This window comes from Ovis aries, chromosome 8 (genome assembly GCF_016772045.2).
Source record: "Ovis aries strain OAR_USU_Benz2616 breed Rambouillet chromosome 8, ARS-UI_Ramb_v3.0, whole genome shotgun sequence".
NCBI lineage: Eukaryota > Metazoa > Chordata > Mammalia > Artiodactyla > Bovidae > Ovis > Ovis aries.
In genome coordinates, this window is record NC_056061.1 from 71,046,849 (window position 1) to 71,072,833 (window position 25,985).

A 25,985-nucleotide genomic window follows, 5' to 3' on the forward strand; every position below is an offset into this window, starting at 1 on the left:
GACCGGTCAGGCGGTGCGGCAGCGCGGCGGGAAGGGCGGCCGGTCTCGGAGAAGTTTCGACGGCCGGCGGAGCACCCGGGGCGCCGCGGGGAGGGCGCGGCCGGGCGGGGCCCCGGAGCTCGCCGAGAGCTGCCGGCCGGCGGAGCGGGGTCGGGGGCGCTCATGGCGGGCGGCGGAGCCGGGGACCCGGGCCGGGGGGCAGCCGCCGCCGCGGCGCCGCCGGAGACCAGCGAGCACCTCTTCAAGGTGCTGGTGATCGGCGAACTCGGCGTGGGCAAGACCAGCATCATCAAGCGCTACGTCCACCAGCTCTTCTCCCAGCACTACCGGGCCACCATCGGGGTGGACTTCGCCCTCAAGGTCCTCAACTGGGACAGCAGGACGCTGGTGCGCCTGCAGCTATGGGACATCGCGGGTAAGCGGATGGCGGGAGCCGGGGACGTGCGGGGACCCCGAGGCGGGCGGGCGGCGGCCTCCGGGCAGGGGGCGCCCGCGGGGTTTCCCCGCCGTCGGAAGCCTGGCGCGGGGTGGGGGACGCGGCGCTTGGCTGCCCTCGGTCTCCTTGCTTCTTTCTCTGTCCTCTGCCAGAACTTGCCTGCCGGAGTAAGTTTAAAAGAAAGGGGCTAAACCACCTGGAAAGATGGAAGGGGATGTTGGACTCCAGGGGGAATCAGCACAGTGGAACAGGCTCTGGTAATCGAAGAATTTAAAAGCAGAACAAGATAAATAAATGCGTAGAGAAAATGACCCTGGTTAGACGCCTCAGCTCGGTCTTTGGAAAGCTCTGGTGTTTTTAAGAGATAGGAGGCCCTCTCTTTTGGAGCTCTCACCTGACCAGAGGTGAGAAAGCCACGGAGGCTTTTCCCGAGTTTTTAATTATAAATCTTGACGAGAAAGAGGGAGGGGAAGGGGCTGGCTCCTCTCATTGGCTTTACCGTTTTACAGATAAGAACAGAGGTTCAGAGTGTTTGAACGACTTACCCAAAGTTACACTCCTAGTTAGGGACACCCCCAAGACTAGAAACCAGGGTTTCTTTTCAGAAGGGTTTTCATCATCCACTTTGAGTCTGAGACGCTTCCTTGGGAGCGAAACCCCATTCTTTGTACGCCTTGCTCGCATTCCTAGGGCAGGCCACCCAGGCAAAGATTTGAGAAAACTTCTCTTGAAACGTTATGCTCCTCTTCTCCCCCTGAACCAACACCTAGCCCCGCTCCTGCCTCCCCACACCCAATATATATTATTTCCCTGGCATTTGCTTTCCGTTGTCATTTTGAAGCATATTTTCCCTGTTTGAGGAGGGTACAGATTCTCCTTACTCTAATGTATGAAAACTTGAACTCTGGCTGGTGTGGTGGGTTGGATGTGTGCATTTAATAAGCCAGTAACTTTGGGAAAGTTGAAATATGGAAGTGGTACCAGGAATTACTCTGTTCAATCATTGTGAGTGTTAAGCTCAGTCTGCCTTCGAGATGGGGGCATGTTCAGAGTTAAAGAGACCATCCTTAATCCTCCACTTGTATGACTGAAGCCTGTAAAAGGTGTGGTCACCCAACTGGTGAAGAGTCAAGGACCCAGGTCTGTCTGCTGGGTAGGCTCTTTTCATCAACAGCTTATTACATATGAGATGATATTGAAGAAATATCACATATATACTTATTTATTTAAGACTAGGCTTCTTTACCTCTGATAGGAAAATATAAATGATGTATGTCACCTCTAAGAAAGAGGCATAGTCAGCCTTTGGGCTCAGCTTGTGGTTTGTTTTTTTTTTTTTTTTTTTTTCCTTTCTTTCTTTTTGGTTACAGAAAACAAAATGTTCGTTTGAAAAGTTTTGAAAAGTCATCTTTTGAAGCCAGAGGCTTCTTTTGAAACACTTCCTGCTTTTTCACAGAGCGCTTATAAGTAAGAGTATTGCTCCTTGACAAAGTCATGGATTCTAAAGGTTGCCTTACCATGTGATAATCATTCTACGGAAATCTTCAGTGTAGCTGTGAATTTCCATGAAGATGATTTTAAATCTCTGCCTAGGAGAATAGTTGAGTTTGCTTTATTCTTCATGTAAAATAGTGTGGTGTTTAGCAATTAAATTGTGATTGCGTTCTTCTGCAGGTAAATAAAAGATTTTTTTATGGCACAATTGTGTTTTTTTAAGCTTCAAGGAAAAATGCTTATATTTGGAGACTTGGGAAAGCAGAAGCATGACTTAGAGTTTTCTTCCCCTTTTTCATCCTGCTTAACCAGACCTATTTTACCAGGAGGCGAACATATTCAGTCTCTACCAGACTCTGGTACATATCAGCCTAGGTGGAATTTTCTTGCAGTTTTGCCTAAATCCAAAGCTTGAGCCTTTCCAGGAAGGAAAGCAGACCTTTCAGAATCTCCAAAAGGGATTCCATCCAGCAAGTACACACCAACAATTAACAAGATTAGAGGTAAACTTATGAGATGATTGGAAATTATAAGGTTCATCTTTTAAATAAGGTTTTCAGCATATAAGGAAAGTAAGAGCAAAAAATAATGTGGCTTTAACTTAAGGTTTAGGGAGCTTTATCATTAACTCTGTCATTAACAAACCAAGGTTTGGTTTGAATATTTCAGCTACTAGTGAATCCTGGCTCATACCATTTGAATTCAGTAGTCATGATGTAATGGAGGCTAAGTGAAGGTCACTCCAAATAGTTCCCCATGGCTAAACATATTTGCCTTGTGTAGCAACAAAGTTGAATCATATTTAATTCTCAAAGGGGGGAGGTATTCCTTGATTGCAAAATAGTAGGTGGAGCTGGCCACTCGACATGACTAACTTAAGGTGTGCTGTTATTACTGGTTAGACTTTTGTTGCTGCTCTAGAAGTGGGAAAGGTGTAAAGAAATTATGTCAGGTCTCTGTACTTGAAAGCTCTGGCAAGCGTAACAGGCAGGAATTACCCAAATGTTTTCTGTAAATGTAGCCAAGCAGTTTAAGCTAAAACCTTCAAATTGAGAACCATAGTGACTCATGGATACAGGCCTCATAAATCCTTATTAAATCAAATGAATGCAGCTTTAAAGTACAGATGCAATTTTACACAATTTTGTGTTAGGCAGTTCCTTTCTTTTATTTCATATCTGCTTTGAGACTGCTGCTCAACACATTACTGAAATATACTGAAATATTGAAGTCTTTGATAAGATTTTAAAGAGAGAGTTTAATAAGTGTATATACTAAATTAAGATGCAGTATCTGATCTTCCTTTTAACATGTATTATAGATGAATGAGTATTTGGCTCACTACTTATTATAAGCTTATTAGCAACTGTAGAATTTTCCAAGTAGGCTGAATGGCTCGTCCAGGCTAAATCTTTTTTTTTTTTTTTTTAAGCTTGTCCATTTAGATCTAGTATAATTTAGTCTGCATGCATTCATTGCAGTGATTTGCTTTTATAGGGAAGGCCAAATTTTATCTCTGCCTTCTTAGAATGTTCAGCTGGTCCTGAGAATGAAATTAATGTAAGAGCCTGGGTAGCCTACCCCTTCTCCAGCAGATCTTCCCAACCCAGGAATCGAACCGGGGTCTCCTGCATTGCAGGCGAATTCTCTACCAACCGAGCTATCAGGGAAGCTTTATGTGACACCGGAGCCCTCATGAGAGGAAGGACCCCCAAAAGTACAAAACTATAAATGCTTTTATACTAGGTTGAGGAAAGGCAGCTGTAGAAAAATAACCAAACTCTGTGGGATGCTAAAGGAAGATAAGAGCTATTTTAACAAGATCCGCTTCCGCAGAATTCTCTCTGTTTGATCATCTCTGGTGATGAGCGCGGTTCCTTCCTTTCTTATGGGGAGGACATCTTTCACATGGGAGTTTTATCTCCTGATTTAAGGAAGAAGAAGGGGCGGTTGGAGTACCTGTCTTGCCCTTGTTTTTCAAGTGCCTTTAGTTCAAATAATATTTGCGCCATAGTGGCATTAGAGTAGGCAGGGAGCCTATTCTACCTCTCTTCAGTTTTTAGTGTCAAAATTTCTTAATAAAAATCTTCCTTTGGGCCAGAGAACAAATCAGAAACAATGTACTCTGAAATTCATGTAAATATGATTTATCAGAGCATAAAATTCATGCTTGGAAGACCTTATAAGTTACATAAACCATCCTTAGATTCACTTTTGAGCCATACTTAGATTCAGTTTCAAGTTTTTTGATTCCCATCTGAAAATAAAATGTTGATCTTGTCTTCCTTGTTCTCGCTCGCATATTGCCAATTGCTATAACTAGTGGTCTCTTCTTGTTTTCTTTGATAACGCTCCAGCTCTTCATGAGCAAGAGCCTGGATTATTATCTCATGCTTTCTTGACCTTCAGAGTGTCTATCAGTCAAGGATTATTAATGTTCAAGTTTTTTCTAAATATGAAGAAGCCGTTCTTTGATGAATGAGTCCCTGTTATATGTAATCTCTTAGTCCTACAGTTACTGTCATAGGACTTATTGTGGGTCAGTTACTTAATAATTCATTTAAAAGGATTGAAATAAAGTCTTTTATTACATCTGACTTGTACACTCTTGTCATCTTCAGCCTTATTCTGGCTCAGTTTTGTGCTGAATTCCAAGCAAAGCCTACTATCCCATTTTACATCTTCAAATCTTGCTTATTTCATAAGCCTTGACACACCTTTGGGTTCTCCAGTCTGGACTGTGCTTTCACAAATGCCCAGACAGGAATTTCAACATAACAGCATATTTGTGTAACTGACATGAAGAAAATTCCACTGGTAATGTCGAGTCTGTTGCCTTTCCTTCTTTTGAATATGTTACCATTCCTAATTGGCCTCAGTTAGCCCAGGTAAGGTAAAAGTTGCTCAGATTAGAGGTACAGAGAGCCAAGTTCTGATAAGAAGTACTAAAATTTGACTTGGCTGCAAGCCATTTGCCTAATCAGTCTATTGTTTGAATAGGATTAAAGGCTTTTAAAGACCCTATGGTATAAACCCAGGGAGGTGTGGTAAGCTGACCAAGAAAACACAGGTAATCCATGGCACAGGTCTCATGTCTCTAATAGCAGAATGGATTTTTGTAACGTAAGAGTGACATAAACTTTTGTCTAAATTTGCAAATGTTCTGGTTAGCCCTGTTTTGGAGCATATGACTCATATTTCATATCTGTTATAATCATTACCATCTCTTTATGTCATCAGTCCAGAATTTCTAGTTCTTATACTTAATTATGAAGCATGCTGCTTCCAAGGCAGACACTTTTTGATTGGCTGCATCTCTCTCTCTCTCTCTCTTTTTGTACATTTGGAAAGACTCTCCAAACTGTGGACTTCTCTGAAGTTAATGAAGCTATTTTACTGGTATTTGGTATAGAGCACATCCTGGAAAACAAGGCAATAATTACAGCTGTTTGTCTGGACTACTCTGTGATCTCACAGATTAAACTTGTATGCCATGCATTATTCCAGAGGTGCAGTGTTATTTTCAAATATATCTTAGGAATTTCAGCTCTATGTATATGGTATTCTGACCTTCCAAAATGGCAACCCACTCCACTATTCTTGCCTGGAGAATCCCATGGACAAAGGAGCCTGGCTGGCTACAGTCGATCAGATTGCCAAGGGTCAGGCATGACTTAGTGACTAAACAGCAGCAGCAGCATCCTGACCTTCCAGCTTTCTTAAGCTTTTGGTATGTAAATTTCAATGATTCTTCTTTTTTAAAAGATATTTTTATTTTGTATTGGAGTATAGCCGATTAACTAACAGTGTTACCATAGATAGCTTCTTATTCCCTTTTAACATGTACTCAAGGTTTTGTTTTTATTCAAGTGAAATGAGATCACCACATTAGGAGACAATTGCCATTAAAAGAGATCGTTTGTTGCTGATAGGAAGGACCATGTCACACCATGCAGGACCACACAGGGAAGCACCAAGGTCATTTAGGAGGCAGAAGGAGCTGGGAGAAAGCAGAGCAAGGGCCAGAGCCTTTTTTTGTGATTTTTGAAGAAAGGAAAGGACCTCGCAGCATAGGCAAGCTGAGCAAGCTTATGATTGGATAGTTTGAAAGATTTCAGTTTGCTGAGGTCTATAGGGATGGTCTCTAGTTGTGTCAGACCTAGACTGCAAGAGCCTGACCAGAGAGAGCAAGTAGAGGAGAAGGACTCAGGACCGATTGATTTGAATATTGAAGAGGCGCTCTCAGCAAGTTGTTTGCTCTAATAACTAGATAACCCTGGGGGGGGGGGGGGGGGGTGGGGGACAGTCCAGTCCCTTCCCTGGTCTGCAAGGCCCCAAGATGTCAAAGTAATCCTAAAATATATTTTTTAAAAAACCCTGATGTATACATATTTCTAGGCATTTATTAAAATGGACTAAGAGATGAGAAAACGTAATCTTCCAAAGGAAAAAAAACTTTGAAGGCCTTAGATTTGAGTCCAAGAATAGCGTATCCTCAAAATAGTGAAGATTTCACACTTAATCAACACTTAAGTAGTGGAGAGTGGGCTCAGTCGACAAGTTTAAGTTGCTCTATGGCTATAGAGTCCTTCTCTTAGATGAAGAGATGGTGAGAAAGTGCTGACTTATGTGAGGAGATTTCTGGAGGTGAGATAAATGATCAAGAAAAAGGTGTTCAGAATTTTATTCCATTATATTTTCAAAAGAGCTTTTTGCGCTTTTTACAGTCACAGAGGCTAGAAACATGTGATTTCTTTACTCTTATTTTGAGAGCGACAAACCACATAAAAAGAAATGGATAGCAGAGGTTTAAGGCTTTGTGTTGGTCTTTCTGACAGGAGATCTTACTCTTCTTCCTCATTTTTTTCACTCACTTCTATCCAGATACTTTTCCTTAAGCATTTTATGTAGTGATTTTTGATTGCTTTGAAATTAAGCTAAATATATATTGGGTGTTTTGGTTTTGTTTTGTTTTGTTTTGTTTTTGTATGACTGTATGGGGCCTGCTCTGTCAGACTCATCTGAGGTGCTTAAATGTATCTTCCTTAGCCATCAGCTATAAGCAGAACTGGCTTCATCTGTCAAACATCCCCATAAATCATGGTTTAACAAGAGAAAAGTTAAGTCGCTCACCTAGTAAGTCTGTGGTTGAGCAGTCACAGCTGGTGAACAGAACCATTCATTCTTCATGGACCAAAGGTGACATTTCACCACTCCCTGGCTGTATTCTTTGCCTTTCTGGTTCATTCAGACGCCCATGCCTTGTTGCAAGGGCAGCTGAGAAACCTAGGGCTTTTTCTGTTTGTTTTCAAACTGGACACACTGCTTCCCCAAATAGAATTCTGTGAAGGGGATACTGCAGAGGCAACTAGCAATTTTCCATGCTTAATAAGTCAGAGTTCCTAGGAAGAGGGCCTGTAATTTACCAGGCACCAGGGGTAATCTTTCCCAGGTGGCAGTAGTGGTAAAGACCCCACCTGCCAATGCAGGAGACATAAGAGGCACTGGTTCGATCCTGGGTCAGGAAGATCCCCTGGAGGAGGGCACAGCAACCCACTCCAGTAGTCTTGCCTGGAGAATCCCGTGGACAGAGGAGCCGGGTAGGCCACAGTCCATGGGGTCACAAAGAGTCGGACACGACTGAGCGACTGGGCACACAGAGCATGGGTGACCTGGTTCATGCTCAAGTTGAGAGCGATGGTTCTGTCTTGCCTGTGCTGCCCATGCCAGCAGACCCATCCTCTGTTCACTCCACTGAACAAGCTCCTTGACACCCGCCTTTCCTGGCCCCTAAGTTCCTGTCTGTTTTGCATCACCTGCTCTTTATCTCTGTTGCTGTCTCAAGAGGTGATGTAAGGAGACACGATAAATCACACGACAGAGATGGGCCATGTCTTGCTCTCACTGAATGCTGTACTTAGGAAAAAGCCAATATTTTGAACTTCCAAAACTATTCTGACTTTGGACACGAACCAAAAAGGTACTTTGATTTTATTTCTCTCTTTAAATTGATTAAAGTCAGATGTTCTTTTTACAGTGACCACAGAAGATGTAAATAGTTGAATAAACAGACCTTACACTGTGACCTAAATACCACAAAAGCTTGCTCGTCTCTAATTAGCAAAAAGAAAAATCCAGTTTCTGAACTGTTGTGTATCTGGGAATAGGTAATTTGAAAGCTCCTTATCGAGACTGCTGCTGCCATCTCAAAAGGAGTTTGTTTTTCTTTTAGTTTAGGTATTTATCTGTGTTCAGTTTTGTTACTGTCTTGCTTGACAGACGGGTTTGATCTCAGCCTCAATGGTGGTGGCATGGGTGCAAACGATACTTTGTACATGATTTAAATAGCAACTTTGCTTCTTCCCCTATAATGCTCTTTTTTCCAGGTGGAAATATATTTCCAAATATAAGCATAGCATCTCAGAGTAGGAAGTTTTGGTAAAAAACCCTTCATGTAATCGCAGTTAACATTTATGAAAAGCTGCTTTCTAGTCACTGTCCCTCAATTTACTTTTTTTTTTTAATTGAAAAATAATTGCTTTACAACATTGTGTTTGTTTCTGCCACACAGCAGCATGAATCAGATCAGTTCAGTTCGGTCGCTCAGCCGTGGCCTATGCTTTGCAGCCCGGTGGACTGCAGCACGCCAGCTTTCCCAGTCCATCACCAGCTCCTGGAGCTTGCTCAGACTCATGCCCAGGGAGTTGGTAAACCATCTCATCCTCTGTCATCCCCTTCTCGTGCCTTCAATATTTCCCAGAATCGGGGTCTTTTCCAATGAGTCAGTTCTTCCCATCAGTTGGCCAAAATAATGGAGTTTCAGCATCAGTCCTTCCAATGAATATTCAGGGCTTATTTCCTTTAGGATGGACTGGTTGATCTCCTTGCAGTCCAAGGGACTCTCAGGAGTCTTCTCCAACACCACAGTTCAAAAGCATCAATTCTTCGGTGCTCAGCTTTCTTTATAGTCCAACTCTTATATCCATACATGACCACTGGAAAAACCATAGCCTTGACTAGACAGACCTTTGTTGGTAAAGTAACGACTCTGCTTTTGAATATGCTATCTAGGTTGGTCATAACTTTCCTTCCAAGGATAAGTGTCTCTTAATTCCATGGCTGCAGTCACCATGTGCAGTGATTTTGGAGCCCCCAAAAATAAAGTCAGCCACTGTTCCCGGTGTTTACCCATCTATTTACCATGAAGTGATGGGACCGGATGCCATGATCTTAGTTTTCTGATTTTAGTTCACTGATTCCTAAAATGTCAGTGTTCTCTCTTGCCATCTCCTATTTGACCACTAGCCATTTACCTTGATTCATGGACCTAACATTCCAGTTTCCTATGCAATATTGTTCTTTATAGCATCAGACTTTACTTCCAATACCAGTAACATCCACAACTGGGCATTGTTTTCAATTCATCTCAGCCCCTTCTTTCTTTCTGGAGCTATTTTTTCACTGTTTCCCATATTGGGCAGCTACCAACCTGGGGAGTTCATCTTTCAGGGTCAGATACAGGTATACGTATGTCCCCCTCGCTCCTGAATCCCCCTCTTGTCTACCTCCCCCAACCCCACCCTTCTAGGTCGTCACATAGCGCTAGATTGAGCTCCCTGTGTCACACAGCAAATTCCCACTTGCTATCTGTTTTACATATGTTAATATGTATGTTTCTGGGGAAATTACAGTTGAGTAAACTGAGACTCAATAAGGTTAAGGGATTTCCCCAAGGTCTGTACACCTGTAACTTGCAGAGTTAGGGCATGAATCCAGATATTATTGCAAAGGTTTTATGGTCATGTTGTATTATCTCTCTTTCTGCTTTACACATGATAGAAAAGAAAACCAGACAAATGAATGGCATTGTGTGAAATCACATGGCTCCTTTTACCTTCGTCATGGTACAGTATTAAAATAGAAATTCAGTACATTATTGAATCCGGCCTCATACGGTGCTAATTTGATGCATTAGCTTTTAGACCTGTTTTATTTGAGGGTAATACAGTCATTTGTTTTATGAAAAATTGTGTAAACAAATGGGGGGAAAATGGGTTTTTAGTTACATTGTTTTATTGGTCAGTATTATGGTAGTTTTTTAATGTAAGGAATTTTTTTTTCTTCTAACAATGCCTATAATTTTAGCATGTTAAATATTTAAGTGGAATTCTGGGGAACATTTATAAGGGCTTTATAAAGTAGTAGTATAAAAAGTCATTAAATAGATGCCCTAAAAATGACAAAACCTATGTGACTATGAATTGTAGCTTCTTACGTATAAAACCTAAGACCCCATTATGAGATCACCATATTATCTATATCAAGCTATAAAAATTTTTAATGGCTAGATAAATATCTTTCTAGAACCAGTGACTGGACTTATATTTTGGCTGGATCTTGATCTGTTACCCACCAACCACACAAACGTGTTAAAAATGCTTCATCTCTGAAATGCATACTGAACTTTAAGGATGTGTTTTTAAAGAACTTTATATGCACTCACTAGAAACTACATTTTTGACCAGTCACCTTAAGCAAGAACATGTAGCTCAGTACTTCTTGTTGTTTGTTGTTTAGTTGCTAAGTCGTGTCCGACTCTTTTGCAGCCCCATGAACTGTAGCCCATGCTCCTCTGTCCGTGGGATTTCCCAGGCAAGAATACTGAGTGGGTTGCCTTTTCATTCTCCAGGCAAGAACTCTGGATGAGCAGGATGGATGGATCTTCCCGCCCCAGGGATCTAACCCTATGTTCCCTGCATTGGCAGGTGGATTCTTTACCTCTGAGCCACCTGGGAAGCCCAATAATTCTTAATGGATGGGAAAAGATAAGCATTTATACCTGGAAAGCTAAGCACTGATTGTCTTATTGCTCTGATTTATTTTTCATTGTTTGACTTATATTTTGAATTTCAAATAACATTTAGAGATATTTAGATTTTTTGGCAAATGGGTACATGAACATAAAGTATTGAGACAAACATTAAAAAATAGTGATTAAAACCATAGAAAAGGCGTCTCTGGCCTGTATTTCTGATAAATGTTCAAAATGCAGTATTTTGCTTTCAAATCTGAGAGCAAATATTTCCCTTTGGAAAATTTGCCTACACTAAAAAGAGAGAAAGCAAGCCGTTTTGTGATTTTCTTTTCCTTGATTAGAATACATATTCTTGGAAATGTATCAAGTTGTCTCAACTCCTTCTCAAAGTCATTAGTGTTGGGTACTCCAGATATTGGGGAAGCATTTTAATCCTTTTGCCAACATGTGTACCTTACAGGTCATCATCCATTAGAGTATGTATTACCAAGTCGTGCATCTTAAATGTCTTTGAGCCTAGATGGCTAGCACTGTGCTCTTCTTTTCCCTTTCTCATTGCCAAGATATCTAGCTATAATCAGGGTTCCTTCCGCTAGAGAAGGAAGTAACACATCTTTTTAAAGGATAACACATTTTAGAAGCCATTTGGAATATTCAGGCAATATGCTCACAGCAATATGGTTGAAAAAGCCTGTCCCCAGTATCAGCCTAGCTAATGAAGTCATCAGTGAGGCATGTCCTTAGCTGCTGTGGTCAGGCACTTGGGGACACAGAGCAAGCCTGTAACTTTTGTGGCAGGGCTGTGTGTCCTTGAAGAATGTCTGCCAGGCTCATGCTACTTTGGATCTGTTTGGAGACACGGAGCCATGGGGAGCAATGTATACTCCAGAAAATGCTTGGCTACCAGATCAGGCAGCACACTGGATAACACATCAACCTAAGACACTTGAGTAATGTTGTCTCGCTGAGATTTTATTTTCTCATCTTTAAAATAAGGGAGGTTGGATGAGATAATCTGGAGCAACATCTTCTCAGAAAAGCATGAAGTGGCCCCTCTCCTTCCTCTAAGAGGAGATTACAGCTCTGGTCTAGGAAGGTGGTGTTTGTTGCTCAGAGTTCTCCCCACCATGTCTGTACTACTACTACAGACCATGTAAGAGGAAGATCTCCCAGGTTCTGCTGAGTTTCCATATTGCTGTACACTTTCACTCCACACACACACACACACCATGAAACAAGACACATGCAGCTGTCTTTACATTTAATAACGGCATCCTTTTCCTCTAACCGGTCCACTTCCATCACAGGACACAATCCAGGAGCATTCAGCATGCAGCATGGCAGAAATGTCCTGCTTTTATTTATGTACTTGTGGAAAGAAGAGTCCTAGAATAATAAAAGTTTCTTAGAATAAACTTAAAATGGTTGATTGGCTACCCTCCAAAATTAAAAAAAAAAAGTTACGATTCCATGGATTTCTAATGCAATTCTAGTTTGCATATGACAGTCTTAACCTATTAGCCCTTATTGATCCTTTAGCCCTTATCTGAAGCTAGGAAGGGCTGGCTTCTGCAGTGCTGTAAAAGGGGAAGAACACCTGTTTCTCCTTGTGATGACGCAGTGCTTCTGGGAAACTGCCTCCAGGATTTAAAATTTAGCCTTTTAGTCCATGGATGGTGAGCATGGCTCTGAGTGGCTGGCTGCCCCCGAGGCATGCAAACTGAAAGTCACAGCATGGAAGTAAAGAAGTAAAGTTTATGAAGATATTATATTTTCATAGTATAAGCATTTGAAAGGCATTTTTTGATAATGTATCTTTCAAAAAGACTAGTAAGATTAGCATACTCACTTCAGTGAATGACATCCCCTTGTTGAATACCATAATATGCTCTTTGTATCTCTGATTACACCTAACACATCATGGCATCACTTGGTTTCTTTCCTCAGATAGACTGAGAGTCTTAGGATCCTATTCATTGTTTCACCAGTGTCTAGCACAGTGCCTGGTATATAGGAGGAACCTAATACATGTTTTCTAGTTGAGAGCAAATCTAACTATAAGAGGTAAAAAGATATTTGGGAGTTGTACCAGTCAAGATAGGCTAGGTTGTGGTAGGGTGCCAACAGCCTTAAAGTGAGGAAGATCCCCTGGAGGAGGGCATGGAAACCCACTCCGGTATTCTTGCCTGGAGAATCCTATGGACAGCAGAGCCTGGTGGGCTACAGTCCATGGGATTGCAAAGAGTCAGATATGACTGAGTGACTGCCACACTTTCACACTCTTTCTACATGTCCTTAGTAGGGAGCAGAAGTAGGGGGATGGTGAGGAATGTGAGGGTGGTTTTTCACTGGAGTCCCTTGAAGACCCAGGCTAAAAGAGGCCCTACCATCTGAGACCATCACCTCAAAGAAAGGGTAACCTTGCTGCCACCCGACAAGTGATTCTGCTGGGCAGGGACACTTCTGTCCACATTCCGTGAACACAGCTGGTTTAGTCAGGGCAGGACAGTGTGGTCCTCCATGTATTCAAAAGTGGAAAAAAATGGATTATTCGTGAACATTAGTTGTGTTTTCCACTGGTCTCCTTTGTTTTAGATAGTAATAAGGGAATAGCTAAAATTACCCAAGGAGCAGTCATAACAAAGATACAGGCTGCAATTCTTGTAGGAAAGTTTACTTTCCAGCTTAACAACCGAAAGAGCTTTAGCAACCGTGTGCATTTAAACCTTTAAAACAACAGAGCTAAATCTAAGTTTCCCCTTGTTCGATTTTTGGAGAACAGTGCCATTAATTTTATGTTGAGATTAGTATTCTAAATGAACTCCTTTTATCTTTTTTCACTCCCTAATTCAATGACATGTGTTTTAGAAACTTTTGTTTTTCACTTGTCTTTACCAGTTCAGGAAAATCTCTGAAGCACTTTTGAATTTTTTTAAAAAAGAGATTATGAACCCAGTACAGTAGGAAGTATATTTTTCTTATTCTTTTGGAGAATAAGCTACTCCCATAAATGGATGGACTTGGCCTTTTGATGGTGGGTCATTTACATTTGATCCCCATTGCTGTCTTCTGGATTTGGTGATTGCAGAATTGTCAGAAAATCATATAACATTAATATTATAGCATAGTTTTCTGATATATAGCATAGAATTCTGATATTCTAAAATATCAGAAGTGAGAGCTTGGAGGAACTTTGATGATCTCTAAAGGTCCTTAAAGACAGTTGGCTGATTTAAACAGACAACATTATTTCCTGGGGTAGCTTGACTGTCTGGTGCTTGATATTTGATTCTCTAGGATGGTTGTACTTTTCTCAAGTTTATTTTCCTTTGCAAACCATTTTCACCACTTTGAGGTAAAACACTTAACTACCTAATAATTTAAGGCTTTTCCATGTGTGAAAGTGAATGCATTAGCTGCTCAGTCATGTCTCTGCACACTAGAATATAGCCTGCCAGGCTCCACTGTCCATCGGATTCTCCAGGCAAGAATACTGGAGTGGATTGCCAGTTCCTTCTCCAAGCGATCTTCCTGACCTAGGGATCGAACTTGCGTCTTCTGCATTGGCAGGCATATTCCTTACCTCTGAGCCACCGGGGAAGCCCAGTGATAGTACTTAGCTAGTATTTATTCAGTGCTCACTTATGGACCTGGCGTTTTACACTCTGAACTTGGAGTGTAACCTACATGCAGAGAAGTTAAGGGTGTAGTTTCATGAATTTTATATACTACTCCTAGTAAAGGTATAGACTGTCCCTAAACCCTTAGCACAGAAATCATTAAACTATTTTTGTAAAGTTCCTGATAGTAATTATTGTAGGCTTTGTGACCCATTTACTCTCTATTGCAACAACTCAACTCCACCATTATAGAATGAAATCAGGCATATAATATGTAAATAGATGAGGGTGATATTCCAATAAAACTTTATTTAGCTGAGTTCTGCCAAACTCAGCCCTGAATATACTCCCAGGAAGGCATTTTACATTTAACTTCCCAGTGACCATATATAAGGTAGGTATTCTTTATAGCTTTATTGTGATATAGTTGACATAGAGTAAACGGTACAATTTTATAAGTTTTACACTTGGGAAATATCACCATAGTCAAGACTGCAAGCATTTTTTATCATTTGAAATCTAATTTCTCTAATCCATTGCCCACCCTTTTCCAACATAATCAACTGATCTGCTTTCTCTTACTGTATTACTATAGTTTCTAATTTTTTGGTATTTGCTATAAGTAAACTCACAGTATTAACTTCTCCTCCTCTGGCCTGGTTATTTTGACTCAGCATAATTATTCTGAGATTCATCCATGTTGTTACATTTATTCATAATTTGTTCCTTTCCTTTTTTATTGTTGAGTTGTGGTCCATTGTATGAATATACCGTAGTTTATTCATTGCTATGTGAATAGACATTTGGGTTGCTTCCAGTTGGGGGCTATTTTTAATGAAGCTTCTCTGAGCAGTCTTGAGCATGCCTTTGTATAGATGTGTGCCTTCATTTTGTTAGCAAATACCTAGGAGTGGGATAGCTTGGTTGTATGCTAGATATATGCTTACATTTTTGAGAAAGTATCAAATTGTTTTCCAACATTTCCACACTATTTTTAAGTGTTATTCTTTCCAGCTGTATGAGAGCTCCAGTTGCTCCGCAACTTCACCAGCACTTGGTATAGTCAGACTTTTTCATTCTAGCCTTTCTTGTGGGTATAAAGGATCAACTCAACTGTGGTTTAAACCCAATGTTTAATAATTTTGAGCATCATTTCTTTGGCTTATTTATTATCATATAAATTCTTTGGTAAAATATTTTAATATTTTGTTTATTCTATCAAATTCTTTTTTGTTCTCTTATTTTGGAGTTCTGAGAATTCTGTATATTCTAAGTATGTTTTTAAAATCAGATATAATATATATCTACTTTTTTCTCCCAGTTTGTGCCTTTACTTTTCATTTGCTTAACAATGTTGTTGTTGTTCAGCCTGCTCAGTCCTGACTAACTCTTTGCAACCCCATGGACTGCAGTACCTCAGGCTTCCCTGTCCTTCACTGTCTCCCAGAGTTTGCTCAAACTCGTGTCCATTGAGTTGGTGATGCTGTCCAACCATCTCATTCTCTATTGCCCTCTTCTCCTACTGTCCTCAGTTTTTCCCAGCATCAGGGTCTTTTCCAGTGAGTTGGCTCTTCGCATCAGGTGGCAAAGTATTAGAGTTTCAGCTTCAGCACCAGTCCTTCCAGTGAATATTCAGAGTTGATTTCCTTTAGGATTGACAGGTTTGATCTCCTTGCAGTTCAAGGAACTCTCAAGTGTCTTCTCTAGTACCACAATTCGAAAGCATCAATTCTTCAACACTCAGCTTTCTTTATGGTCCAAATCTCCCATATGTACGTGACTACTGGTAAAACCAACAAAGGTCCATCTAGTCAAAGCTGTGGTTTTTCCAGTAGTCATGTACAGATGTGAGAGTTGGACTACAAAGAAAGCTGAGCACCGAAGAATTGATGCTTTTGAACTATAGTATTGGAGAAGTCTCCTGAGAGTTCCTTGAATTGCAAGGAGATCCAACCAGTCCATCATAAAGGATATCAGTCCTGAGTATTCATTGGAAGGGCTGATGCTAAAGCTGAAACTCCAATACTTTGGCCACCTGATGTGAGGAACTGACTCATTGGAAAAGACCCTGATTCTGGGAAAGATTGAAGGCAGGAGGAGAAGGGGACACCAGAGGATGAGATGGTTGGATGGCAAAACCAACTCAATGGACATGAGTTTTAATTAGCTCTGGGAGTTGGTGATGAACAGGGAAGCCTGGTGTGCTGTGGTCCATGGGGTTGCAAAGAGTCGGACATGATGGAGCAACTGAACTGGTAAAACCATAACTTTGACTATATGGACCCTTGTTGGCAAAATTATGTCTCTGCTTTTTAATACGCTGTCTAGGTTTGTCATAGATTTCTTCCAAGGAGCAAGTGCCTTTTAATTTCATGGCTGCAGTCACTGTCTACAGTGATTTCGGAGCCCAGGAATATAAAGTCTGTCACTATTTCCACTTTTTCCCCCATCTATTTGCCATGAAGTGATGGGACTGGATGCTATGATCTTAATTTTTTGAATATTGAATTTTAAGCCAGCTTTTTCCCTCTTTTTCACTTTCATCAAGAGGCTCTTAGCCCTCTTCTGTTTCTGCCATTAGAGTGGTATTATCTGCGAATCTGAGGTTATTGATATTTCTCCCATCAATCTTCATTCTAGCTTGTGATTCATCCAGCCCAGCGTTTCACATGATGTACTCTGCATATAGTAACATTATTCTGTTAGGTCGTTGCTGTTTCTGTCCTTTACGTTGCCCATCTTATCTTTGCATGAAATGCTTAACAGGGTAATTGGCACCGTTTAGCTTTGTCATATATGGTGGTGTTAAATAAGCAGGGTGACAGTATACAGCCTTGACATACTCCTTTCCCAATTTGGAACCAGTCCATTGTTCCATGTCCGGTTCTATTTCTTCTTGTCCGGCATACAGGTTTCTCAAGAGGCAGGTAAGGTAGTCTGATATTCCCATTGCTTTAAGACTTTTCCACAGTTTTTGTGATCCACACAGTTAAAGGCTTTAGCGTAGTCAGTGAAGCAGATGTTTTTCTGTTTGCTTTTTCTATGATACAATGGATGTTGGCAATTTGATCTCTGGTTCCTCTGCCTTTTCTAAATCCAACTTGTACACTTAGAATTTCTTGGTTCACATACTGCTGAAGCCCAACTTGAAGGATTTTTAGCATTACCTTGCTAGCATGTGAAATGTGCCCAATTGTACGATAATTGAAACATTCATTGGCATGGCTTTTCTTTGAAAGTGAAATGAAAACTGACCTTTTCCAGTCCTGTGGCCACTGCTGAATTTTCCAAATTTGCTGACACATTGACTGCAGCACTTTGATAGCATCATCTTTTAGGATTTGAAATAGCTCATCTGGAATTCCATCATGTCCACCAGTTTTGTTTGTATTTGGGCTTCCCTGGTGTCTCAGTTGGTAAAGAATCTGCCTGCAATGAGAGAGACCCAGGTTTGATCTCTGGGTCAGGAAGATCCCCGGGAGAAGGGAATGGCCACCCACTCCAGTATTCTTGCCTGGAGAATTCCATGGACAGAGGAGCCTGGCAGGCTACAATCCATGGGATTGCAAAGAGTCAGACACTACTGAGTGACTAACATTATTCTGTTAGGTCGTTGCTGTTTCTGTCCTTTACGTTGCCCATCTTATCTTTGCATGAAATGCTTAACAGGGTAATTGGCACCGTTTAGCTTTGTCATATATGGTGGTGTTAGAAAGCTCACTGTCTGCTGTGAGCATGTCAAGGAGGATTGAATCCTGGCCCTGGAACTGGAATGGGTATTTTAAGTCACAAGATCCTCCTCAAAAATGCCTTGTCTCAAACATTTGTTTTCTTATGGTTTAACCAGAAATTTTATATGAATACAAACTTGTATGTTCACTAACACAGCTGGTAAAAAGAAATATTTGGGGCGGGAATTTACAGATGATTCTAGAAACAAAAGACACTAGACCGCAATAGTTCTTCATAACTTCTGGATTTCTATATACGTTTGTTAGTTTTGCACCTTACCCTCTTCTAAATGAAAGGGTAGCCCAAAGGAATGTTTTTATATAATTATGTAATTATCTTGTTATCTGGACTAAGTTAGCAGTACTAATTTCTCTTATTGCTGTAGTTTCATATAAAATAATTAAAATTGAGAAAAATCAAAATCATTGGTAGTGTGTGCTCTCTGTTTGAAATTAGGTGCATCTTAATGCATCTGCACAGTGTTTATAAAACGGTGATACTGACCTTGAATGGTTGGTCTGCCAGCATGCCTTGTGTGATAATTAAATGTACATTAATGGAAAAGGATACAACATGAGCTTTTTATAAATGTCAGCATTGTGAGCAAATAAACTAAATAGTTGGCTGGTCAGATTTACATCACTAATGATACATGAACACGATAATGACATTTCTCATGTGACTGTTCGTTATAACAAAATTTGGAACTCTAAACTATCACAATACAGCTTCAGATAAGCCCCTCTGGGGAGCAGTCATAAACTAGATGAACTCTGTTTATCCATATAAGCTTGACTGTTGCATTCTTCTTCAATTATTCCATTAAATAATATCTAAAAATGTATGATGGCATAGAATTTGGAGGAGAAAAATGATTAATTTAGGGGACAGCTTTGCTTTCTTCACTACCAGTACAATTAGATAAAAGCTTGTTTTTCATTGTATGTTTTAATAGGAGAATGTTCCATCATAGCACATGTTTTTATCATTAGACAAAGAGTTATAAGTCTTAGATTTGTAGTGATTGCAGTCATTCTTCCTTAGCACTATAGTCAGTAATTTGCCCCACTAAAGGTAAGAGCTTTAGAAGTCAGGGCAGCTGCGGATAGGTCAGAATGACGGGCATGTTTGCACACACATGTGGGAGTCAGGAGATCCAGTCTTAGTCCCATCTTCTTTAGTTGGAGCTGTTGGAGTCCTGGCCAAGCAGCCTTTGCATGTTTTTCTATCTGTCAGATGAAGAAAAGAATTCTTCCTAAGTCAATATCAGATCATAAGTGAATGCTTTGCCAAGACCTATATGCTATGTTTGATGGTAGATTTTTTTCCAGAAAAAAGTGTTTAACATGTTAAGCTATTTTAAAAGTACAATGATATCCTAAGAGCTCTGTAGTTGATCCTTCTTTTAAAAACACAGTTGTACCACGTTTTACTAAAGTAATGGTTTTGCACATCTACCTTCTTAGAGGAGAGCAGTCTTGCATTTCGAGTCAAAAGTGAGAAAGTACCATATATATATATATATATATGTATATATATATATATATACATACACACTATCAGGTGTTAAAAAGATGGCTAGTGGGAAGTTGCTGTCTATCATAGGGAGCCCAGCCTGACACTCTGTAACTTCCTAGAGAAGTGGGATGGGAGAAGGGAGGGAGGCTCAAGAGGGAAGGAGTATATGTATAATTACTGATTTGCATTGTTGTACTGCAGATACCAGCACAGAGTTGTGAAGTAATTATCTCCTTTAAAAAAAATTTAAAAAGGAAAAGGAAAGTGGGTTTTGCTGGAGATGTGAAAAAAGAGGAGTTAAGAACATGAGCCCCTTTATCTCAGGTCCAGGCCTAATCTTTTTGACTAGCGTTTTACCCACCACTCTTATCTTGTTCCTGCAAGTCTATTTTCTTCTATTCTTGTCTCTTCCCTCCACGCCCAACTTTCTTTTTTTTCTTTAGTACCTCTCTTAGACCAAGGCAAGTGAGGGGGGACATTATGGATTCTGTAGCTGTAAGGACTGGCATCTTGATGCTTATGGAGAATGTAATGTACATGCACAGAGGACATAAAACAAGGTAACTGTGTCCTGAGAGCAGGTGATCAGCCACTTCTGCCCTATGGGTTGTGGTTCTGTGTGTGTGTCCTTGATCCCACCCATCTCTGTTGCTCTGGAATGACAGATGCGTTTACAACATTATTCTTAGGGTTAAAAAGGGTTATATCTAAATATGGCCTCTGACCAAATTTCAAGTTTTTGATGTCTCACTGTATTTATTTCTAGGACAGGAGCGTTTTGGCAACATGACCCGAGTATATTACAAAGAAGCTGTTGGTGCCTTTGTTGTCTTTGATATTTCGAGAGGTTCCACGTTTGATGCTGTTTTAAAATGGAAAAGTGATCTGGATAGTAAAGTACATCTTCCAAACGGCAGCCCTATTCCTGCTGTCCTTTTAGCTAACAAATGTGACCAGAAAAAGGACAGTGGCCAGACTCCTTCCCAGATGGACCAGTTCTGCAAAGAACATGGCTTCACAGGATGGTTTGAAACCTCTGCGAAGGTGAGCTCTGCTGTGTGTTTGTATCTGCTCTGCAGTTAACTCATACATCTGACCTGTAACTGTAAAGGATGTAGACAGATTTACCCGAGTGTTTTTCAGAAGCCTAGTGAAAGGTGAAGCATAGATATGTTACAGCTTATTTCAGTCAGCTGCAAGAAGGCTTTCAGAACTGGCTACTAGGGAGGTGAATAGAAGAGCAGATTTTACATTAAAATAAAAATCAATATTATTAGAGCAAAGAACAAATGACATTTTCTGTGAGTTTGAGTCCTTAAACAAAGTACTTTTCATGCACCCTGGAGTTTATGGGGTATGAAGTATATTGTCAAGTGCAACTAATTTTGATTTTTACAGAAGACTTAACAAAACGTAGGGACATAGACGTCCTTAGTGAAGATGTAAGTCGTGGGCAGGACTAACAAAGACATTGAAAAGTTCAGAGACAAGATGTACTCAGATGATGTTGGAGGAATTGTAGATCAAATGTGTATGAAAAATTTGAGCAAAAGGAAAGCATCAGCAATTATGACATATTTTGTCATGAACAGGAGAATAAGATGTTCTTTCAACCATGATGGAAAACTGGATAAAATATTTTTTGAAGAAAAATACAGATTGGCTGATGAAAATCTTAATAGTCTAGATACACTGGAAATCAAAAGTGAACATCTCAAGCACAAAATTTTGTGCTGGAGTGTATTTATATGCATTGCAAGGTTCACTTTAGAGGTCCAATAACAATCAGACATGGAAGAAGGATGAAATGTTGGTGAAATTCTGTGATGATGACAAACTCGAAACCAAACTGATATAGTTTTAACCCAGTTTCAGCTTTTAGCATACTTCAGTGGATTTCTTAGGTATAGAGCAGGTTTAGATGGATTTACCCAAGCAGTTTATATATATATACATATATATATATATATATTTTTTTTCCCTCCAAATCACCTACTTACCAGGTTACTTTTAGCTTTATTAGAAACCCACCCTAAAAGTGGAAGATTATGTGCTGCCACTGAAGATGAGAATAATGAAAGCAAACCTATGGGAGACTATACAAAATGTGCTCTGAAAATATTGTGATGGAGGAGTCATTGGGAAGAGCAGTGTCTGCTAGAGGCAGAAGTGTTTACTTCTAAGCTAAAGGCTATTTATTATATAATAAATCTACTCTATTATAAATTAAAATTTAGTTTCATATTTAAAAAGTAGTGGTGGAACAGAGATGAAGCCCAGAGGTGTACTGCATGAGCACTCAGCCAAACAGGAAGGAAGAGATTGCAGAAGGGACGGCTTTTCATAGAAGCACTTGTTCTGGGAGCCATGCCCTCTGTCTTCTCTCTGCATCTGTCAAGGGATTTACTTTGCTTCCCAGCTTTGTTGGAAAAAAATTAGTGGTGTGTGTAAATGTTTACTAGAGCAAGAGATTTGACAGAGAAGATGCATGTATTACAGATAAAAATTCCTCTTCTTTTTTTTTAAAATTAATCATTCAGGTAATAAATCCAAATTTCTCCCCAGAATCTAGATGGAAGATTCATAAACAATAGCATCACGTGGCATGTAGCCTGAGACTGTAAGTCATCAGCTTCATTATATGTATAGACAGGGTAGCTTGTAGAAGTAAAAAGGAAAATATTCATATGTTCTGTGCCTTCCTACAAATATATTTCCTACAGATTTCCTTAGTGATGAGTATTTCAAGAGAAATATAATATAAAATTTTGGTTAAAATTTTTAGTCAAGGCTTAAAGTACTGCCTACACGCCACTAACACCTCTGATTCTGAGCTGACCAGCAGTTAGCTTCAAAATGATTTCTGCTAGACTTGCAGGGATCTGAATTTCTGATAGGAACACAGCCAAAAGGCAAGTTTAAATTCATGAGCTTCATCTCTTCACCTTTATGGCAAATAATGGATTTCCAATATGAAAATGTGTGACTAATTACACTATAGCATGGGACTTTCTGTTCTTAATGAGTTACAATTAGATGCAGTTAGAGAATGTTTTAATTATTTGGTATAATGGGGATGGTGGAGACTGAGGGACATTAGGGCATTTAGAGATCAATACTTTAATTAAAGTTGATGCTTACCTTAGGAGTAGAGGTAAAAAAAAAAAAAAAAATACTTGTGTTGGTGCTAGAACAGATACCTGAATAAATAGCACAGGTCTTTACTTCTCAGACAGAGTTCTCACTGTCTGAGAAAGTTACAGCAAATAAGGGAGAAGCCTAGAATGAACCTTGTGGTATTGAGTTGGAAGGTCCATAAGAACTTAACATATATATACACATACATATGTATATAAATTCTGTGTTTATGTGTATATGTGTGTGTGCATATACACACATACACACATATATATATAAACAGATAAACATAGAGGCAGATACCAACGTATGTATTGTTGTTCAGTCACTTAGTTAGTGTCTGATTCTTTGAGACCATATGGATGCAGCACGCCAGGCTTCCCCTGTCCTCCACTGTCTCCTGGAGTTTGCTCAAACTCATGTCCATTGAGTCGATGATGCCATCCAACCATCTCATCCTCTGTCATCCCCTTCTCTTCTTCAGTTCAGTTCAGTCGCTCAGTCGTGTCCGACTCTTTACAACCCCATGAACTGCAGCACGCCAGGTCTCCCTGCCCATCACCAACTCCCAGAGTTCACCCAAACCTATGTCCATCGAGTCAGTGATGCCATCCAGCCATCTCATCCTCTGTCGTCCCCTTCTCCTCCTGCCCCCAATCCCTCCCAGCATCAGAGTCTTTTCCAATGAGTCAGCTCTTCTCATGAGGTGGCCAAAGTACTGGAGTTTCAGCTTTAGCATCAGTCCTTCCAAAGAACACCCAGGATTGATCTCCTTTAGAATGGACTTCTCTTCTTAGCCTCAGTCTTTCCCAGTATCAGGGTCTTTTTCAATGAGTGGCTGTTCACATCAGGTATCCAAAGTATTGGATCCTCAGCTTCAGCATCAGTCCTTCCAATAAGTATTCAGGGTTGATCTCCTTTAGGATGGACTGGTTGGATCTCCTTGCAGTCCAAGGGACTCTCAAGAGTCTTCTCCAGCATCACAGTTCAAAAACATCACACATTTCCTGGGTGTGTCTGCTGAATATGTTTAGATGCCATAAAGACACAGAACTCATGAGTTTACAAGTCCTCAGAATCTGGTTTTTAAATACAGTTATCCAGTAACTAGTGGAACAAGCAAAGTAAAGATGTGCCTGAGGTGTTCTGTGGTGCCAGAAGCTAAGGAAACACAGTGATGGAAACATGTCAAAAAGACACAGGCCCCTGCTTGTAAGAGCTCCAAAATCTAAGATGAGATTGAACAACAAAGTAAATAATTATTGTTATGGATCTAATCCATAGAATAAAGTAATAATCCGTGACATGAACAAACAAGTGACTAAATGGGAGAGAAGAGAAAAAACTCTTCCTAACTGTAGAATTCCAAATCATAAATGAAGAAATGATGGAGATAGAAAGTCACCATTAAATATAACAGTAATACTTGTTCCAGGGAGAAAATTAATTGATGTCAAAATAAGTAGGGAAAGGTATGGTGGAAAACAGGGTATTTACACATTTGTACTTACTAAGTGTAAAGTGAAAAATAGTCCCTTTTCAGTGGAGAAGCCTGGCAGACATGAACTCAAGCAAGTGTGCCTCCTCAGACGCTGAAAAGAGCACATTCAGCTTAGTCTCTCAGTCTGGTCTGACTCTTTGCGACCCCATGGCTCCTTTGTCCATGGGATTTTCCAGACAAGAATAATGGAGTGGGTTGCCATTTCCTCCTCCAGGGAATCTTCCTGGCCCAGGGATGAAACCTGTGTCTCTTGTATTGCCAGGCAGTTTCTTTACCATGGAGCCACGTGGGAAGTTCAGAAGTATATGTTTACGTATTTTCCACAATAGCTTTAGAAATGTCTATCAGTTACTACTACCTCTACTTTATAAATAAGCACAGTTTTTGCTATGTGTTACTTATTATATATGCAATGACAGCATATGAATCAGTCATACAAATATGATAGCTAGTGATTCCTTAGAGCATCCTTAACATCTCACCCACAACATTGTTTCAGCTCAGTTTATACACATCAACTAAAAGTCATAATTTGCAGGCAGGGATGGGGAAGTGATATGCTGCATTTATCATATTTTAATGTGGTTTGAATCCTTTAACATTTTTTTCCACAAGGTATCCCAAATACTGGAGGTAGATGTTCAAGAACAGATTATTGAGTTTTGTTTTGATATCTGTAAAGTGAAAAGTGAAAGTGAAGTGGCTCAGTCATGTCTGACACTTTGCGACCCCATGGACTGTAGCCTACCAGGCTTCTGAATCCATGTGATTTTCCAGGCAAGAATACTGAAGTGGGTTGCCATTTCCTTCTCCAGGGGATCTTCCTGACCCAGGGATCAAACCTGGGTCTCCCGCATTGCGGGAAGATGCTTTACCCTCTGAGCCACCAGGGTAGCCCTTTTATATCTGTGCTTTCACTTATGTGGCTGGCAACCTAGAGCAGGATTCATCATCTTCAGCCATGGAGATAGTTCATTGAACCTCAGTGCCAAAGTTTAAAACATTAAAAAACAAGAACATCAGAAAGAGGGATCCTTTGTAGGAAGAAGAGGGTTCTCTAGACCTGTTAGGCAATAGTATTGACTCTCGGCAAACAGTTTTAATATTGGAGCAGGAGATGGAGCTGTCCTTACCATGCCCTCTGTGACACACTTTCCTAATTTCTAGTAATACTCTTAATGCTTTCCTCTAAGAATTAATCCTTGTTTCTGCCCTGTAGGATAATGTCAACATCGATGAAGCAGCCCGGTTCCTGGTGGAGAACATTCTTGCCAACCACCAAAGCTTCCCTAACGAAGAAAATGATGGCAGAATTAAACTGGACGAGGAGACTGTGAAAAAAGAGGGCAAGACCCAGTGTTGCTGACTTGGCATCTGCTTCTCTCCTGTGGGTGCAGCCTGACTGACTGGAAGCAAAGTCCTGAAACTGGATTGCAGATGGTGGATGCTCTGCTCTGTAAATCTGCCCAGGGCTGTGCCTGAAAATGAATGACGCCACCCTGGGAGCCTGAGACTTTCTGAAAAGGACCCTGGCCGAGGAGTCCTGCCAATGGCTCCTCCCCTTCACCCTGAGCACTTAGGCTTCTGCTGTTGTTGCCATCATATTCAGGATAATGTTTACGTCCTTTTCAACAACTTTTAAAATAACAGTTGCTCAGTATTTGTTAAGACTTACAAGTTGTGACTTTCAGTGTGAAAGCTGGGTGGTAATAAACTTTCCCTGCAGCCTCA

At 40.4% G+C, this 25,985-nt stretch overlaps 1 protein-coding gene across 1 annotated transcript; it reads left to right on the plus strand.

The window, feature by feature from the left end:
* On the plus strand, positions 1–25,985 carry RAB32 (RAB32, member RAS oncogene family). Its single transcript, XM_015097461.4, has 3 exons — positions 1–415; positions 20,382–20,659; positions 25,474–25,985. The coding sequence occupies exons 1-3, from the start codon at positions 163–165 to the stop codon at positions 25,618–25,620; spliced, it is 678 nt and encodes a 225-aa protein (XP_014952947.2). The 5' UTR covers positions 1–162; the 3' UTR covers positions 25,621–25,985.

Excerpts from the sequence above, each read along its gene's own strand:
- RAB32 (XM_015097461.4), top strand. The coding sequence starts at position 163 with ATGGCGGGCGGCGGAGCCGGGGACCCGGGCCGGGGGGCAGCCGCCGCC. Across the intron at positions 416-20,381 it reads GCAGCTATGGGACATCGCGG|GACAGGAGCGTTTTGGCAAC; the intron begins GTAAGCGGATGG and ends ATTTATTTCTAG. Across the intron at positions 20,660-25,473 it reads GGTTTGAAACCTCTGCGAAG|GATAATGTCAACATCGATGA; the intron begins GTGAGCTCTGCT and ends TCTGCCCTGTAG.